At 43.8% G+C, this 19,497-nt stretch overlaps 1 protein-coding gene and 1 long non-coding RNA gene across 2 annotated transcripts in view; one reads left to right on the top strand and one right to left on the bottom strand.

Moving 5' to 3' along the window:
• The window catches only part of LOC108784069, a 21,730-nt gene extending 2,308 nt beyond the window's left edge, over positions 1–19,422 (top strand). Inside the window, exons 2-3 of the long non-coding RNA XR_001941050.1 lie at positions 1,174–1,177; positions 19,412–19,422. This is a non-coding gene — a long non-coding RNA (uncharacterized LOC108784069). The remainder of the gene's footprint in view (positions 1–1,173; positions 1,178–19,411) is intronic.
• RAB8B (RAB8B, member RAS oncogene family) overlaps positions 1–19,497 on the bottom strand; it is a 27,054-nt gene that overhangs the window by 1,610 nt on the left and 5,947 nt on the right. The window contains exons 2-7 of the mRNA XM_018552814.1: positions 10,255–10,315; positions 6,604–6,664; positions 6,314–6,391; positions 4,054–4,143; positions 3,584–3,649; positions 151–201 (exon numbers count right to left, since the gene is read on the bottom strand). Of these exons, the coding sequence (XP_018408316.1) occupies positions 151–201; positions 3,584–3,649; positions 4,054–4,143; positions 6,314–6,391; positions 6,604–6,664; positions 10,255–10,315 (407 nt within the window). The remainder of the gene's footprint in view (positions 1–150; positions 202–3,583; positions 3,650–4,053; positions 4,144–6,313; positions 6,392–6,603; positions 6,665–10,254; positions 10,316–19,497) is intronic.

Raw genomic sequence — 19,497 nt, 5'->3', positions numbered from 1 at the left:
AATTCCAACCCCCCCCCCCAAACCCCCCCCCCCAAAAAAAAAAACAATTACTGAGGTAAAAGTAATTCCTTATTACTGAGGAAGGTACGATGTCATTGGTCTCCACTAAGTGTGAATTTCTACTGATTAGAAATATATAAATGTACTCACCATTTTTCTGTTGAGTTTTGTCATGATGTCTCGGCCAAGAGTAAAAAATGCCTGCAATGAGGAAAAAGAAAAAAAAAAAAATCACTACATGTAAAATGGCATCAATCCAATTTAAAGCAAATATGAAAAGAAAAAAAGAAAACCTCCAGGTCAACATAGAAGAATTAGGATTCTTAGCTGCACTTGCTAAAAGCTCTTAAAAGGAGAACAGTGTTTTTCCCCATAGTTCTCCTTGGGGTAACGGGAGGACACAAACTAGCATCCTCCCGTTACCCTAAGCTCGGCCGAGCTACAGCTCGCGGTATACTGAGACGCCGCACCTGGAGCGGATCCCGACTTAGATGACGGGATCCGCCCAGCTGCGTGAGTGACAGCTGGCTCTGCCTATCTAGAGGCAGAGCCAGCTGTACCCGCCCCCTCCGCGCTGGCAGATCGGAGCGGGGAGAGGGGAATCCAGCCCCTCCCCCTGTCACGGCAGAGAGCCGTGACAGGGTCGAGAGGTGAGGGAACCCGGTATGTGTTCTCTCACCTCCCGATCTACTAAGCCGGCCTGTGACAGTCTCATTGTCAAAGGTCGGCTTAGAACTATGAGGTGAGTGGAAATCACTCATGTCATAGTTCAAAGCAGGAAGGTCTGCGTTTACTAGAACCACATCATCAGTCCGGGCATTGCAACTAGGAACTGCTTTAGACGTGTAGAACTCTCTGCATGAAAACCAAAGAACTGTACGAAGGATTATTATCCCAACGCATAGGCTGTCTGTAATTTGACCTGGGCTCCGTGTAGAGTTCAAAGCAGAATAAATCGTCACCAGCACTCCACGTTTTCTTCAAATTTCAAAGTATTCATTCTAGCAGGGCATTTCACCATGTGTGGCAACGTTTCGGAACCTGTCCGGTCCCTTCATCAATTTTGTTTGCCTGATGAAGGGACCAGACAGGTTCCGAAAAACTTGGAGTGCTGGTGACCATATATCTATAGACAGAATATCTTGCTGCACTCCTTACCGCAAAAACCCAAAGCTGGGTGGGTGCTTGTAGTGATCACGGAAGGCACCGTGTATATCACAGAAAAAGGAAATAATGTCACCAGCACATCTATTTTTGTAAATGGCCATTTGAGTCATTCTGAGCCTGATGAAGGGGACCCTCAGAGGTCAGGGACAGACTTTGATCAAATGACAGGCGTAGAAGGTTGAGTATCTAGAAAATCCTGTTCACAAACTGAATACTTATGCCATGGCTGCATGTGAAGGAAATTAGTATTTTCTGGGTAAATCCAGTACTTTAACAGATAAAGGTTTTGACATTCAGAGTATTTGTGACCATTGAACTGAGAGAGAGAAGCTGTAACCACTAGGTGGCAGTATTTCTGTTTGGAAAGATCTTGATTTAGTAATGCTGTAAGAAATAAAATTGGACAACGCTCCTCCTGGGGCCTTTCATCCTATAAATAAAATCTAGTAAGATTATACAATTCCCTTTTAAACATACATACGTGCAGCTGTCATACGATGAAAAATATTCACTGGTACTACAGCAAACGGTGCCTTTCATAGACACCAAAAAGAGTCCAATTGCCAGTTATGAAAGGGTGAAATAGGCCCAATGGCTCAGTACACAGTTGTAGGTTTATTGTACCCGATGTACCATTTAGGTCCTGCTAAGCCATCCATTTCAGTTGTTTCCAGACAGCACAAAGCCAACAGTGCCGGCAAAATGTGAGTGTCTGACGCTGTTCTGCATCTAGCAGCCACATGAATGCAGTACCATCTATACATTGTATAAGGTCTTCTATGAGACTATCCTATAAAGCCGTCTCTCTCTTTAGGTCTACCATTACCTTTATTAAATTACCTGCTCCGAGTACTTTTTTAATAATTACAAACGTTGGTTACATTTTATATCCTATAAATTAAAAGGATTGCAATGAACAGTTTAAAGAGGAACTTTACCCATATCTTTGAAATGATAGCACACCTTTAGAAATGATTAGTAATGACAATCTACTAACACATACTTCTAGATAACTGCAGGCTTTTTATTCTTTGCACTCATTTTTTTATTTTCTTCGCCATTTGTCTGACAGTGGCCATTTTAACTAAGGGCAGATGAATCCATTTCTATTTCCTTCCTGGACGTTTGGAACATGTGACTAGGACATCTTCTCAGGGGAGGAAAACGCCTTTCCCTGAGATCTCATAAGATGACAGATGAGATTTCCCAGCAATGCTCTGCTGAGGTAACCTTCCTAGAATGCAATGCTTGGGAACGATTACATCACTAATGCCCAAGAGGACCAGGAAGTGGAAAAACAATAATTGAAAGTAAAAGAAAAATATGATTGTTTAACTAATGAATGTAAGATAATTTCATATCAGCATGTAGAGCTGTATGCTGATGTGATTTTTAGTGAGTAAGGGGAGTAAAAGGTCCACTTTAGGCCCAGATGAAAGTAACCTAATACAGACAGGTAAAAACAGACAATATACAAGAAAGTAATATGGAATCACTAAGGCTACTTATGGGTGGTATACAAATGTATCTGCCTATAGAAGTACATCTCGAATGCCGAAATACAGTGCCCTGCAAAAATATTCCACCCCCTTGGTGTCTTTCCTGTTTTATTGCCTTACAAACAGGAATATATATATATATATCGATATTTGGTGAAGGGGGGGGCGGGGTCTGTGCCACGTGATGTACACAACATGCCCACATGTTATAGGTGCAAAATATTTTTTTTGTGATACAACCAACAATTAAACCTCAAGCCTGATCTCTGCTTCTCCACAGCTTTGCCTATGACCTGTTTGGAGATCTTGTTGGTCATCATGTTTGCTTAGTGAAGTTGCAGACTTAGGGCCTGTTCACACAACATCCATTTTCTGTGCTGACCTGATCCATATGCTCCTGCACTAAAAATGCATCCCAATGTATCCCTATGTGTTTTATGGGCTACAGTTCTCGCGTGCGCAGTCTGTTCAGGTTACGACAGAAAAATACTGCATGTCACATTTTGTACAGTCAGGAAACGCAAAATGCGTCAAAAACGCACTGCACTGCAGCTAACATACTGACAGCCGCACTCCAGTAAAAAAAAAAAATTTAAAACTGGAACGCATCAAAAACGGACCAAAACACATATCACCGCGTCTGCAGATCCGCACCTGATCAGGACCTGAAACTCATGTGAGCAGGCCCTCAGGGGCCTATCAGAACAGGTGAGTTTATACTCCTATTATGTGACACTTTGATTAGACACAGGTGGACTTATCAACTAATTATGAGACCATTGAAGTTAATTGGTTGGTCCACCTCTAGTAAAAATGCCTAAATGATACCACCAATAGCACAGTGTCCATTTTTAGCATCCTATCACTATTATCAGGGCTTTGGTTTATACTGAGGATCCCATGTGCCATGCACTTACCTCTTCCACGTTGATGCTAGATTTTGCACTTGTCTCCAGAAACTTGATTCCATAATCAATGGCAAGCTGGAATAAAAATACATCAAACCATGAAACATTTTACCATGTTAAGCTGGCCATGCTCTGATATCTCTCGTTCAGCCCAGCAGGAATCTATAGATTCCCTCAACCACAGTAAACAGCATGGCGCTAAGAATCTCCCCCTGCGTGCTTTTGTATTCCGACACCTGGCGCCTGCAGCTGTCTGAATACCCCAAAGAGTTGACTGTGGCTGATTTTCTCCCAGAATTCTTTAATCTTTCAAAGTTTGTTTCGCCAGGTGGTACCATCAGATCCAGCCACTGTTAACATTTTGCTTGATTCCTGTAAATAATCTGAAATTGTAACAGTGTGTGACCAGCTTTACCCAACCAATCACTGTTAAATGTCAGAACAATACAAGTGGTGGAAAAAAGGAGCGGATCACTTACCTTTTCTCCTCTCTCTCGTGATACTTGTCTCTTGTCATTCATGTCACACTTATTGCCGAGAATCATCCGTTCCACATCAGATGAAGCATGCTGCGAGATAATTGTTTGTACAAGCATATGTGTAAATCCAAAGTCAAATGTATTCCTTCTACATAATACTTCCATTAACTGACCTAAACACTGATTCACAATACCTGTATGTGTGCACTTCAAAAATAAGACGCTATTAACAGGGACAGTACATATAAAACATGAGAACAAAAACCTCCCAGATGTCTATTGAGGGACACAGAACCAGCCTGAAATGGGGGTTACTGGGTAATAAGGGAAAATAAAAATCTATAAAACTGGGCAAACACACAACTACAATCCAATATCTCTCAGGAATATCAGCATGAAGCACTGTCCCTAAACAATAATCAGCCTGTTTGGCCCATGGAGGAGCTCCACAGAGGCTTATCACAGAGAAAGCATCAGCAACTGGAATCTTTATTGCTTTGTCTGCATGCTAAAGCTGGCCATACACTTATTGAATGAAAATATCTGACAGATTTCTCCATCCATGATAAAAAGCGTGGATAGTACAAGTACTACTACAAAGCTGGCACTCGTTTCGGTCAGCACACACAAACAATGGACTTCAGATGATTGATTGCAATCACTGTTTGGCTGACAAATTTCCTTCTGGCTTCTTTGACAAAAGAGGATTGAATAACTAACTTCTGTCCATCCTGGTCGTGCCAGCAGAGCCACACAAGACCAAAATGTGAGCAGTGCATAGCCAGCTCAATTCTGTGGTAGCTTATGGCCGATGGAAAAAGGCAGGTACATAACAGGATTCGAAGTCTGAGATCCCTAAAATAGATTGCTACTATCATCTCATGTCTATGAGAACCATATGCTGAGCTCAAGCTTACAAAATGTACTCCTACATGAACTGCCATCATTTGCCTTGTAGTGGAACTGCACCTTCCTATCCTTTACCGTCAAGGAAGGTGCCATCTTGGCCTCTATTTCGATTGGCAGTTGCCATGGTGCTGCACATGTGATCAGCTAGGACACCAGCCATTTGAGGGATGGAAAGCTTGGTTTAGCCGAAATAGGCACACTGGCAACCATGACCATGACTTAAAAGTATTTGGTCACCACCCTATGGACATCATAGTTGCCACCACCATTTAGGTTAGCATTTAAAATAGTCGTTCTTTTTCCAGGCCAAACATTCACAAAGCATTGAATCCACTGGATCATCAAGACAAAGTGAAGTCAACAATGGAATCCTACTCATTTGTTACAGTACAAGTCAATGGCTTAAAGGGCATTTAAAGCAAACCTGTGGAGGACAGAAATACAGGAACCCTGTTTTCAATAATTCCCTGACCAGGGTGACCACTCTGAATCCTACACCTTTAATAAGCCAGCAACGTCAGCTCCCATATGTCTATCCTCACAAGCTCACTTTAATTTTTATATACATGTGTAAAGAACAACATGATAACCTTTTACAGTTTCAGGTTTCTGTGGTATTAGGGGCAACTGCGGCCTTCCAGTTGTTTTGGAACTACATGTCCCATGAGGCATTGCAAGACTGACAGTTACAGACATGACTCCCATGAGGCAGAAGCAAGTTGGAATTTGTAGTTAAAGCACAACTGGAGGGCCAGAGTTGACCCCCCTGCACTATTAGCATGTCTAGATCAGTGTGTACCCTCAGGAGAGTCACTCCATGTAGAAATAAGGCACCATAGGTCAAGGTGAACTGACCCTTTAATAAAGTTAAAACATATTTTAACTTTATTAAAAAGGGACAGTTCACCTTGACCTATGGTGCCTTATTTCTACACGGAGTGACCTTATAAAAACCAACCCAAAGAAATATTTGCCCTATAGCAAATCTTTGATCTGTTTCCTATGGATCAACAACTGTTCCGCAACGTTCCTTCAATGTGTATTCAGGAATTAAAGGAAAAATGCTTTTTTTAATGACGACACCTCTGAGTGTCATATGTAGAAAAAGAAGTGGAAGTTTAAACATGAAAAGAACACCTGTGCATTGAGGCAATAAAAATAACAGTACGAGCGCAGCCATCAAACCCCCTATTATCCCGATTACCTTTGTTCACAAGCAGACCCACACAGAACAAATACAGAGCTAATGAATTAGCAATTTTAACAAAATCAAGTATTTCAGATAGATAAAAAAAGCACACACTAAAGCATCCCTAAAAACCAACAAAGCATCATCAAGTCTTGCACTTACCTCCTCAATGTTCCTTATCCAGTTTTTAATATTGTCAAAAGATTTCTCATTGGTGATATCATACACCAGCATAATACCCTGAGAGGAGGAAAGAATTAATCCAGTGTTACAAGACAGGGCGGTGGGAAACACTACAGACAATGGAATGAGTCAGACGTAAAGGTTACAGAAGCAATAGGACATGTTATAGGCACAAGTGACAAAAGGATAAGCAGAATGTACAGGAAGCCATTACAAGAACGCAGACTGCAACTACAGGAAAGGCCGATGAAAAATAAAGCAAGGTTTACCATAGCGCCTCTATAATATGCTGTGGTGATGGTGCGGAACCTCTCCTGGCCTGCTGTGTCCCTAAAAAGAAAACCATACAAATGATATTCTACATGCATTACAATAGTCAGTCATTCTACAGGATAGACATTAAAAACCTTTCAAGAGCATGTCATTGCTATTAGGTTCATATCATCATCAAACTTGCAGACTTTGTAAAGACAAAGTCCACCTTTTCATAAAAGAAAACAAAAATGTGCACTTAGAATTATCTTGTATTGCAGCCAGTAAGGTATTGCAACTGCGATCAGTAGAACATGGGTGCAATGCTCTGGCTTCTGCAGATTCTTCCTCCCATCCATGTTCATACCTCAGTACAGACATTGAGTGACACAGACGATAGGAAGAATGAATGGGCTACAAGTGCTGCGACTTCACTACACTTGTTTTCCACTGAGGACTACAAAGTCCCTCTGCCATGGCGGCTGATCGGACATGTTTTTCCCGCGCATAGGTCCTGTTAAAGTGAATGGATGACACAGCTGTGCAGGTGGAGTCACATTAAATTTAAACACCACCACCAGCCTTCAGGGAGAAGAACCCCACAATTCAGTTAAGTGTGTTGCGATGTGAATAGATTTAATGTTACACCCTGCATAATTAACCCTGTCTAAACTGTGCTAGCAGACGTCATTAGTTATAAACTAGATTTGAATACTGTGTGTCCTTAAAAAAAAAAAAAGGAGAAGGGGATTGAAGATCTGGAAGCTTGGGTTTTGCATTGTATGTCCCCACTTTATCCTCCTCCACCCTCACTTTCAAATTGTTCAGGGTAGCTTGCAGTCTGACCAAAGACCTGTTGTGTGATAGGGAAACACAAACATATTTCCCAAATTTGTCTGCAAAAGTCAAATTATACTAACTACGCCCCTCTGCAAAACTTACTGGGCTCAGATCACAAGTAAATAAAGCGAACGGTAAACTTGTGAGGGATTCATCTGCTTTTCATAAACAGAAATCTTTTTTTCTAGGAACAAGGGCGGGTTATGGTCTAGGGAAGAAGCGATCCGGCATACATTTTCTGGCCGTTCTCTCTACCCAAAACACAACACCTCTCTGTAGCCACAAGACAATCTATACAACAGGAGGAGAGCATGGATGACTGCCAGGAAAATGAGATTACAGCAAAGCTAGAAGAATTATTCCATTGTATTTCCCAAACAGTCATATGTTACAAGACCTGAACTGCAGAATAAAAAGGACAAGGTTAGGCAGCAGCTCGAGGACAACATTAGGGCTTGCTTACTTGCCCAGACGTTTGGCTTGCACCGGTTTTCTGTGCACTGCAGCCAGCACTACACATGGGGCTCAGTGGGCTCCATAAAAGTACAATCTTGCAGGGTTTGACATTTCTCATTGATCATTGTACAAGCCAAGACTTCTGTACAATATGAATGCTTGTGTATACTGACGTCATGTTACCAATGCGTAATGTTAACAGACTGGCCACAGTCATTACACCTGTGTACATGGAATAGTAAAACGGGAGAGCTGCTCTAAAAAGAAATACAAATATGCCTATAGCTTGAACTTCAGTATCTTCCTCCTACTCATTGCTGTACGCAACAGCAGGACTACTGTGTACGTTCACTGCACATGACAGGTTCACAGACCCGACTGCTACAGCTACTTAACTAGATATCACTCGCAGCTGAAACAAATCTGGAATTGCAGATCTCTATCCGGGGGAAATCAGCATTCCCACCAGGGTTGTATTGGATGCTGGTTACAAGGCAAAGACCAGTAAATGTTTCAGCTTCATGGAAAACCCTTTCGGATCCATGCAGACTATGCATTGCATTATACTGTGTTCAGGGGCATCACTGAATGGACTGACCATACACTAGAAAATGACCCAGCAGCAATTTTTTTTTTCTAACCCCTAGCAATAAATACCGACCTTTCCCAGTGCCTGGGCTGCTTAATACCACCCCGCAGGCACCACTGGTTCCTCCTGCTGACAGGAAGGAACCAGTAACAGCTGCGGGGGGACCACAGATAGAGACTCTCCGAAGTGTCAGGACCCCAGCAGGTCACTGCTAAGGTTAGGGGCTAGGTTTGGAGGAGTAGACACCAGTAAAGATGAGTATTTACACCGTGAAGGTTAAAATTTTGTCTAGGGGAGTCAAATAAAGCAGTTTTACTCACCTGATCCTTGGTCCTGCCAGGCTGCTAGACCAGTTCCCACAGGCCCTTCTCCCCTGGGCCCTGGCAGACTAAGGGCCCATGATGTAATCACATCTACTGCGGGTCCATTGACTTGCATTATGCATGAGGTTGCCAAGGGATATACCACAGCTGGAGCAGAGGGGCAGAGAGGGGAGTACTGACTGCCACAGGACCAAGGATCAGGTGAGTATATCCACTTTATCAGAGACCCCTAGACAAAACAAGCAATTCACTTTTGCAATGCAGGGGTAAGCTCTACTGCAAGGGTCATTTTTTTCTTTTTAATTCCCGGAGTTCTTCTTTAACTACCTCCCGGCCAGCCGCTGTGTATACACGGCCTGCCGGGAGCTTCTTGGATGTAACTGGGCGTGTATACACGTCCTGTTACATCCGGGCGGCGCTTAAGAAAGCTCTATCTGTCCCCAAAAAATGGTATAAAATTCATTTCAGTACAGCGTTGCGTGACGGAATAAATGTCAAAGTACCGCAGCGCTGAACACTGAAAAATGGCCTGGCAAGGAAGGGGATCTAAACACCTGGTCTTCAAGCAGTTAAAGGAGAAGTGTTGTGAGAGTAAAAATGTACTCTTCCCAATACTTTGAGGCGGCGTGTGACACTGCAGCTGTCACGCGGCGGTTCTATAGATGGATAACTGAGTGATCACAAACCGTTGATCGCTCAGCTCATGATCTCTCCTTGCAGAGAGCAGTGACTGTCAGTCATCATTCCCCACAGGGATTCTTCCCTCCTCTCTCTGCTCCTGCAGTGCTCATTGGGAGGGACGGACAGGGGAAGGTGTGGGCACAGCTGGCTCTAGAGAGGCAGAGCCAGCTGTCAGTCAGGCAGCAGGATTGACAACAATAACATTGTCAGGATCTGTCCCGGCTGCTCTGCACTGTCAGCATATAAGGGGCACTAGCTTGCTATATGCTGAGTTTTGGGGACACAGGAGGACATTAGTAAATCAATTCCTTTGATCAAAAAGAGGACTAACGCCCAAAAAAAGGTTTGATCACAGCTCCCTTTTAAAGAGGGGTTTAAAAAAAAAAAACATTTTAAACCGGGGTGCCTTTATACATGAATAAATCTGGCCGTTACTAGTGGTTTGTAATGCAATGCACCACAATGCATAGGGCGGCATGTGCGTTGTGATGTACTGCAGTGAATGTGCCCGCTATTCTAACAGTGTTTTAGTGTACGTTATAGCAATGTAAAAATATCACAATCCTTTCTATCATGCATCATTTGTTACCAGCGGGTGCCGCTGTAATAAGGGCAAAGGGGCAGAATCTCGAATCATTACAATAAGCACCCTTTGCTTTCCAAAAAACAAACAGCTCAACAGGATACAATCAGAGGTTCTTTGGTCTTGTATCAACCTGCACCATCTTGTGGTCAGCCGGTTCATTATAAAAATACATCTGTGGGTGGACTGAGCATACCATATCTGGAGTTTAATCTTCTTTCCATCTAATTCTATGGTGCGGATTTTAAAATCTATACCTAAAAAAAAAAAGAAAAAGAAGGTTAAGATGAGATAGAAAGCAATGACATGTTTACACAAACGCAGCATACTTCTTTTGTCTGGGGCAGGAAGTGGCCTATGTGCGTCATGCATTGTGCAGAAAGTTCATAGACCACTTCCTGTAGAGCATGACCCAGGCCTGCTCATTGCACAGCTCTTACAGCTACTACAGACTTTCAATGTCAAGAGAAAAAAAATATATGAACGGTTTCCCGAAAGGAAGAATAGTTTAAATAAAACCTACTGCCAAACATACAGTAAAGACCCAACAACAAACTCATTTTAGTGACACAAGTTAAACAGCTTGCAGCTGATGGAACCCTCAGGATGAGTGACGGAGCAGGAAAGTTTACAGCTCTGGTTTGCCTCATTAATGACAGTGTGGTGATCTTAAAGTGTGTGTCAGGGCAAAATAGAAATAACACCCTTGCAAAACATGCACATCTGCTCATGTTTAATACCTTTAAAGGACCCCTCAAGTACAGAAAGTACCTGCTGATCTGCCAGAAATGCACTCCGCTCTTAATTTCATAACATGGACATTTTTTATTTATTTTTTACTAAGTGGTGAAGGCCTGACCATAGTTTTTTGCTTAAAGGAGAATTAAACTCTTGTTTATTTTATGCATACATCTACTGCAGGCAAGCAGATGCAAAATATTTTTTTTAAATTAATGCAGGAAGATTAGAGTGGGGAGAAGAGGAGAGAGACACAGTGGAGGTAAATGCACGCAGCCGAGAGCGTGCACGTCGAACAGACACCGTAGGTCCCGTGGAATCTCCTCTGAATCAGAGGCTGGCACCAGCCCTGGAGGGGCTCCTGAAAACCACTGGAAAGAAGATGATCGGATTAAGAGGCATCACTCAAGGTAAGTCCTTAAAGCAGCAGGGGGGGTCATTTGTGACTTTAAGGAGAACTATGGGTAAGTGTTATACTCCTAAGGGTAACCGGAGGACACAAACTAGCGTTTCCCATCACCCAAAGCTCAGTATACCACAAACTACAGATATCGGTATACCGAGACCCCTGCTGCCGGTACAGATCCCGACATTACTGTTGAGATAAACTTCTGAGCCGACCTGTGACAGTTTCATTGTCACATGTCGGCTCGAACTATGAGGTGAGTGATTTTCTTCTCCTTTAACTTCTCAACCACTTCCACTCAAATCTCTAGGACACAAAAGCTATCTGTAGGAAAAGATAAGAACTTGGAGATCTCTTTGAGACAACACAAGAAATGTGCGGAGTACACAGGACAGCTCTGACTTTCTAACAAGATCAACAGGGTTTATTCTGCACTTACACGGCCTGAATATCTCCACTTTCTGCACTGGTGTATGTAAAGCACAACAATGAACTTCTCTTATTTTCTCCCTTTTGGGTTATTAAAAGGGCATCGAGGGTCTAACTAAAAATAAATCTCCATTTCTAGATTGAATTTCCAAACAAAACACAAATCATTAAAAAAAGGTGGGGAAAAAAAAAGTCATTCTTGGTTTCAGCCTGACAAATTCTGCTGTGGGATGTGCATTGTAGTGCCATTCATTTCACCCAGAACATGCTTCCCGCCCGCAGCAGAATGTGCGGTAACGCAATGCCCTGCGTTACAGAGCACTGCGATTACAAAAAATTGTGCACGCAGTTTTATTCTGAAATAAACTTTGTAAAACTCCATTGGTGTATTTTATTTTAAAAAGATGGCATTTAATTTTCTTTTATCCGATTAGGAGATTATTCGAAAAAAATAAACCGACCAACTAATCGATTATAAAAATAATAGTAAAGTTGCAGCCCTACTTCTAATCATATTGTATTGTAATTGTACTAATCTTCCCATAGGATATAAATTGTTCCTCAAACTGTTGGCAGTATATTAATTATGTCTGTATAATAATAACCATATCGATCTAGAAGTTTGTAAAAACTTACTTACTAAAGATGCCCATAGGATGGACATCCGCAATGCACTGACACAGTTTTCCTCAGCCCTGTGAATATCCACTTCCTTGTGTCACAACTCACATAGAAATGTCCAAGGGCCTGTAGCACACCTTACCGGACTTCCCATATGAAAAAATGGGTGCTCGCAGTGACCACGGATGGCGCCGTGTCAAGTCAAATCGTTGTGTATAAATGTCACCAGCACTCCAAATACGACAGGATACGTCAAAGTTTTAGTGAATCTTCATTTTTATTTTTAGAAGTCACTCAAAGTGGGATCAATTCACTAAAACTTTGACGTATCCTGTCGTATTTGGAGTGCTGGTGAGATTTATACACAACAACTCACATAGAGTCTGCTTTCTGAACTATAACTCGACATCTGAACAATGTAACATTATCACTGCATGTCACCTTGGCACAGGCCTATAAACCTCTCCTCTTTTCCTCTCCATACCAGGAGAAGTCTTCAAGGATGACTGGGAACAATGAAACTGATAAGACTGCAGCGAGCACAGGAATTTACGAACGGACAAGATTTCCGGAAGAATCTTCCACTTATTGAACAAAAAATCACTTTCAATGTTACATTCAACAGACCACGAGACCAAATTAGACAAATTCATTGTTGGGGTTTGAATACCCTTTAAGCCTTACAGCTATGTCACTCAGGCATTGACTGGACAGTGAAAGAGCAGCAGCACTTCTGTACGAATGAGTACTGTTTAACACCTGATTGGCTCCTAGTGCTGCTGCTACCTCCGAGTTAGAGTTCTACTGCACAAGGGATTACAGGAGGCTGATATCAACTGAGGATTCAGAAACAAGGGTGTGGAATTAAAAAAATAAATAAAAACAACAACTATGTGTCCAAGAACTAAAGCGGGGGCCCAATCTACTTTTCCCTCATAACAATCTACTTGTCCTAATACAAAATAATAATAACCAAAAGAGAAATCACTACAGCCACTGAGATCGGAGAAGCACAAACCGGCGGAAACCTTTGAGGCAGAGGCGTGGGGGTTCTCCAAGGGCTGCTGGCAGAATTGCCTCCTGGCCGAGATAGTGTTCAGCAAAGGCTGGTGCAAGGATTTTTACCTACACAGGCGAAGGTGCCAACCCCGGCACTCAGGACGGCTGCCTATGCAGCCTTATGCTAGCGCCGGCACTGTCTATTGGCACCCCATGCAGATCGTGCCGCCGTCCGATTTATGGCTATTCCATACAAAGTCTCATGAATGAAGCATCGTGCCATAAGGAGCCACCCATCCTCATACACTCCAGTATTTTCTAGCCTCAGCTTGCAGTACCATTCATCTTGGCACGGTGGAAATAGTTTGTTCCTAGCAAACCTTTGCCAGTCACATGTATTGACTGAATGACACCCCAAGTGGTGCCTCTGAACCACAATAAAAAAAGACTAACCGTAACCCCCAGTGCCCGACATACCCCAGAGAGATGTTGGCAGGACTTGCCAGTAGTAGGCTGCCTTCAGAAATGACAATGAGCAATATATGTATTATTTGCTTACTTGCCCAGGAAGAACTTTATATGTTCAGGGGTAATGGATGCCTGCGCTCATGGGATGGCGCCCTTAACGGTCATGTAACTGTTCATCATCTAACTTAGCAGGGGAAGCACCTAGATCTCCTTTTGATGGAATGGAATTGGTCATCTTTTGTTACTTCATCCACATAGTTGACATCCAAACAGGTCCTCTTCCGCAGACTGACCTTTCTCTGGCTCCGATTACCTGCTGGTGTTCAGCAAACCCCTGAGATGTTCATGTTTGATTTTAGTGCACATTTTATTTTTTCTGTTTGTACTCTCCCCTTTAACCTATTATTGTTCTTCATGTACTAGGTTACTGGATATGTTTGTTATTGCTGTACTGCTTTGTTTCAATTTTGGATCCAGTCTGTTTCTTTGTAGTTGCAACCAACTTTAAAAAAAAAAAAAAAAATTTGTGGAAAAAAAAAATTGGGCAAGGAGCCCTTAAAAAAGGAGAACTATGGGGTTAAGGCTTTTCCCCATAGTTCTCCTTAGGGTAACGGGAGGACACAAACAAGCGTCCTCCCGTCACCCTAGGCTCAGTATACCGCGAGCTGTAGCTCGCGGTATACTGAGACGCCGCAGTATACCGCTCGCGGTATACTAAGACGCTGCAGCGGATCCCGACAATTATGCCGGGAACCGCCCAGCTGCGTGACTGACAGCTGGCTCTGCCTATCTAGAGGCAGAGCCAGCTGTACCCGCCCCTCCCCCGTCCCTTCCACCAGTCCGTTCCACCAGTCAGCGCTGGCGGATCGGAGCGGGGAGAGGGGAATCCAGCCCCTCCCATGTCACGGCAGAGAGCAGTGACAGGATCGTGAGGCGAGCGAACACCGGTATATGTTCACTCACCTCCCGATCTACTGAGCCGACCTGTGACAGTCTCATTGTCACAGGTCGGCTAGAACTATGAGGTGAGTGAAAATCATCTCATAATTCTCCTTTAATCAAGCTGAAATAATTCACAAGAATAAAGACTAAACTACAGAAAATTCACAGCGATACAACTATCCAGCAATGGTTTTAAAAAAAGTGATCGAGCCGGCTGATTGATTAAACAGTGACTATATTATTATGTGGATCATTCATGCACAATGCAATGTTTAGGCCTGGTTCACACCTGGGCATTTGTAGCGCGTTCGAACGCTCTGCAAAACGCTCAAACACAGAAATCCCATTATTTCCTATGGGTATGGTTCACACCTGGGCGTTTTACAGGCCGTATGAACGCGCTACAAAATTGCCCTACGCCCAAATAAGTACAGGAGCTTCTTTGCGGCGTTTTTGTTTTTACCGCGAATCGCGGTAAAAACGCGCTTCACGAAACTTGCATATTCGATACGCCTAGGTGTGAACCCAGCCTTAAGGCCGTGACACACTGCACGCGAAGCCGTGCAGAGCGAAGCAAAGCTATCCGGCACGGAGCTTCGCGTGCAGTGTGTGAGCTGAGTGCAGTCAGATGATTGACTGCGCCTTCAGCCAATCGGCTCGTCTGTAACAACTGGCCAGACGTCGCACCGGTTTATACGCGCGAGCCGATTGGCTGAAGTTGAAATTGTTCATGTCGGCACGCTCAGCTCTGCGAGCTCTCGCAAGCTGAGCTGCCGAGCAGAAAGTGACATGACACACTGCTCGCAAAGGCAGCGGGCCACCGCTTCGCGTGCAGTGTGTCACGGCCTTTAAAGTGACACTAAACTCAGGATTTAGAGGACAAGCTCACCTTTGGTTACTTTACAACATATTTTAGACTCTACAGCCGAGTGATACACAAATAAAATACATGTTTGTTAATAGCGAAGGTCAAATAGCCACCGCTCCAAGCTCCCTCCTGTGATGGACTACAATCTCACATTTAGTTTACTAAATTTGTATTGAGATTGTAGTTCATGACAGGAATGATTTACAACACACAGGAAGAAGTAGCAACCTCCAGGAAGAAGGACAGTGTCAGCATGAATTCAGAGATGATTAGAGGATCTACAGCCAAGTGATACACAAAGAAGATACATTTATGTTAATAATTAGGGTACTTGGATGCATCATTAAGATTTAATGCCCAGGTTTAGTGTCACTTTAAGTTAGGTCTCTAATGCTCCGCTGTAGTCCTTCAGCAACTACAGTCCCAATGTATAAGTTTACTTGCATACAGAAAGTTGTGTCATTTGGAAAGCATCCAGGATGTTAGTTGGATCTGAATAATTCCTTCCTATGTATGGGGCTGTCCCAATAAGTTGCTTACATTGCATCTCTGTTACACAGTTAGGAAAGTTCTAATTAAAAAGAGGAAGCAACGCCTGATGCTGCCAAAGGGCACACATTGTCCTATTAGAGCAAGATTAAAGGAACAGGCAAGGTTTTAATTAGGGCATTCATTACTGTTGCATTTCTAAAAATAAAAAAAAAAAGGTGGGAGGGCAGAACACAAACGTTTCTCTCCACACCTTTGTCAAGCCACCTTGCTGTGGAAGAGAAGGAATGCAATGCACACAATATCTGCGTACTGCAGAACTGGTCAAATCTCAGGAGCCAGGTCGCCAATGGGACAGCTGGCGCCTAACTATTGAGTTTCTCTCCAGATGCTGTCAATGGAGCTAGCTCCTAAAAATGTCCTGCTGGCTCCTGAAGTCGTTTCTCCACCCCTGCTATACAGTGATCGCCTTCCAGCAGTTTAATAGTCACAAGAAATCCTGTGAAGAAGCTGGAAGAGGCAGGGTCAGGGGATGCAGGAAGGTGATGGGGTTAGAGAATGGTTACAGTCCGGGAAACTATTGTGACCACACTGGAAATCCCCAAAGTCACACCGCATGTAACACAGACTCGCTCACATTTTCGTTTAGAAAAGTTTGACTCACAGAATGAAACACTACTGAATAAGATCCCTTGCAGCTTGCATTAGAAATGGCAGGAAGGTCTCTCTGCAGCCTTGAAGGGCCATTTATACTTCGAGTATCTATCATACAGCACTATAGTATGTGTGCAAGTATCTAGATGCAGTTACTGTAAAAGGTCACAGGAGCCGCGGTGGCAATAAAATAGGTGGCCAGCTCAGGAGAGCAGCCTGCCAGCTCCTGATGTACAGCAGAGGAGTGGGTGTACATGTTACCATGGAGGAGAGCTGAAATACAGCCCTGGTGAGTCATCACCGCTCTGACTGCACGCTACCCGTACCGCTGTGTGTATGGAACGTTATGTACACAGATAGGACAGATTAGGGAGAAGGCCCCAAATCACGTGTTCTACCATGGAGGGGACAAAACACTTTTAGAAGTATTAGGGCCCATACACACTGGGGCATATGCTGCGTTTGGGGATTCCTGCGGCAAGAACAAATGGATTGCAGCAGGAATCCCAGGTGTGCCTAGTCAGATGAGGGCCCCTGTGTCTGTTCAGATTAATGACAGGGTGACAGCGGCCGCATCGATCAGAAGTAGTCTACATTTCGTTGTACATGGCGCAATTACATGCAGTTGGGTGTAGACGATTGTCGCTAGACGTATCTATCCTGTGTGCAGAGACAATTATCTATCATGCCATGTACTATTACATGTGTACTGCTGCTGACAGATGTGCCCGCTGTCGCCCGGTCATTAATCTGAACAGGCACAAGGGCCCTCATCTGACTAGGCAGACCTGGGATTCCTGCTACAAGAACCCGTTCATTCTTGCCACAGGAATCCCAGAGCGCAGCATATGCCCCCGTGTGAATGCGGCCTTATGGTGACACAACTTAGAACATACAAGTCACACAACAAATGTGACTACAGGAATGGACAACTTCAAAACCTAGTTAAAACATGATGTCAAGAGGTACCAATAAACACAAAATGAAAAATACTTGGGGGAAAAAGTTTGTGTACCTGCAAAACAATTTGCTGTTACAATCATCTTTAGTAAAGAGAGCCAATGAGAGCTGAAAAACAACAATGACTATGGCAAATGGTGATAGCTTAAAAGGATCAAGCCTTTGGGGCCCATTCACAAGACTCGTGTTACATACATTGGTCTGATAAAATACATTTCATTTTGAATGGCACCCTAACGCATCTTGTGAAGAGACATGCATTGCAGCGCACAGCCAAAAATGGTACATGCATCTTTTGTGATGCGTTCAGCAGCCTTCAAACAAATAGGCTGCTTTAACACAACACACGTTAACATGCAGCATAATGCGTGCGCCGCCGCACTACAGTAGTGTGGATGGGCACTTAGTCATATGGGTAGCTCTTCCAGTCTCCTTTAAAGTGGACCTCTCAGTAACTGAAAACAATCCTGACAGGTCTCAATATACAGCAACAGTATTGTTTTTCAAAAAAAGCTCCACCTTTTATTAGCAAGCCATCTCTGAGCTTCAGTCAAGTGGCTTTGCCTACGTAGAGATGATGTCATCAGTCTGCTGCCGGCACTATTTTTTCTGACTGGACCGCAGACATCGATGTGCCACACGTTCGGGTGATTGCACTGCGGCCTGTGGGTGTGGCTGCAGTGCCATTGACTTCAATGCACCCGCCACGCCCCCTCCCGCCCCTGAGAGCCGGCCGGAGTGCGATAATAGTGCGTTCCAGACTGTTTGCGGTGTGAACCAGCCCTCTGACTTCTCTCCCCCAGTAATCAGACTGCAGGATTATAACTCTGGATTATGTCACTAAGTGAGAGGCTGATCTGTGTCAGGCACCAGGAAAAGATGTCTGGTTTATTTTCAGCTTAACTATAATAAAAACCACAAATACAATACCACTAAGTAAAACATTTCCTTTTAATGTGCGAGAAAGCACATATAAATTGAGGCTTCACCCCTGCTGGCCCGGTTCGCTCAGCGGGAACTTCTGGCCGGGAAGGGCACAATAAGCACATCACATAGGAACCCTATTTGGGACTACGGTATATGTCTCATAATGCCAACAGCCATGCCCCTCCTCCTAGACCCGGCCTTAGGAGCCGCAGTCATTCTATACATTGAAGGAGGGTAGGGGTTTGCGCTGTTTTAGGGCAGCCTGCATAGATGCACAGGTAGCATTTGAACATGTGGCTGTACTTGCAGCTGGGAACATACATGAATGGGTGTCTAAAGAGGTGGTAGCTATAGTAGGCCTGGACAATGGATCATTGCATGATTCTCACAGCCACGACTGCCAGAGACAGATGCACGATGGGATTGTAGTTTCACCACAGCTAGAGGGCCAGAGTCTGCCCAGCCCTGCTCTATCTGATATTTACCTACTGTTATGAAGTGTTAAAAGGCTCTGACCCAAACTTGGTGTGGATTAGACAGAGAGAGAGGTCAAAACTGCAGCAGAAATGTATCCAGTCTACTGTCCTCCTGGATCCAACTTTAGGCCCAAGCTCAGCCTGATAACTGCTCTCAAGTAGTGGTGGGAGGAGCAACCAATTCATTAAAGGCTCATGCACGCGGATGGCTGGGCCCATTTAATATAAATAAGTGTATTCCCCCCACCAGGGTGCCCCCAAGGAGCAGAATCTACTGTAAGTGATTTCACCAGCATTTGAAACAACTTAAAAACCTTTGGACTTTAATATCGCCTTTATTTTGCAAATGCATAAAATGAGAGAAAAGACTGGCCAGTATAGTTTGTATTGGCGGGTGTACAGGTCCACATGGGTCGAACAGTGCGGATTCCACAGCAGTGTATAGGAATGGGGGAGGGGGGG

The sequence above is a fragment of the Nanorana parkeri genome, unplaced genomic scaffold (genome assembly GCF_000935625.1).
Source record: "Nanorana parkeri isolate BGI_ZX_2015 unplaced genomic scaffold, ASM93562v1 scaffold97, whole genome shotgun sequence".
Lineage (NCBI taxonomy): Eukaryota > Metazoa > Chordata > Amphibia > Anura > Dicroglossidae > Nanorana > Nanorana parkeri.
This window is presented reverse-complemented; position numbering and strand designations above follow the sequence as displayed.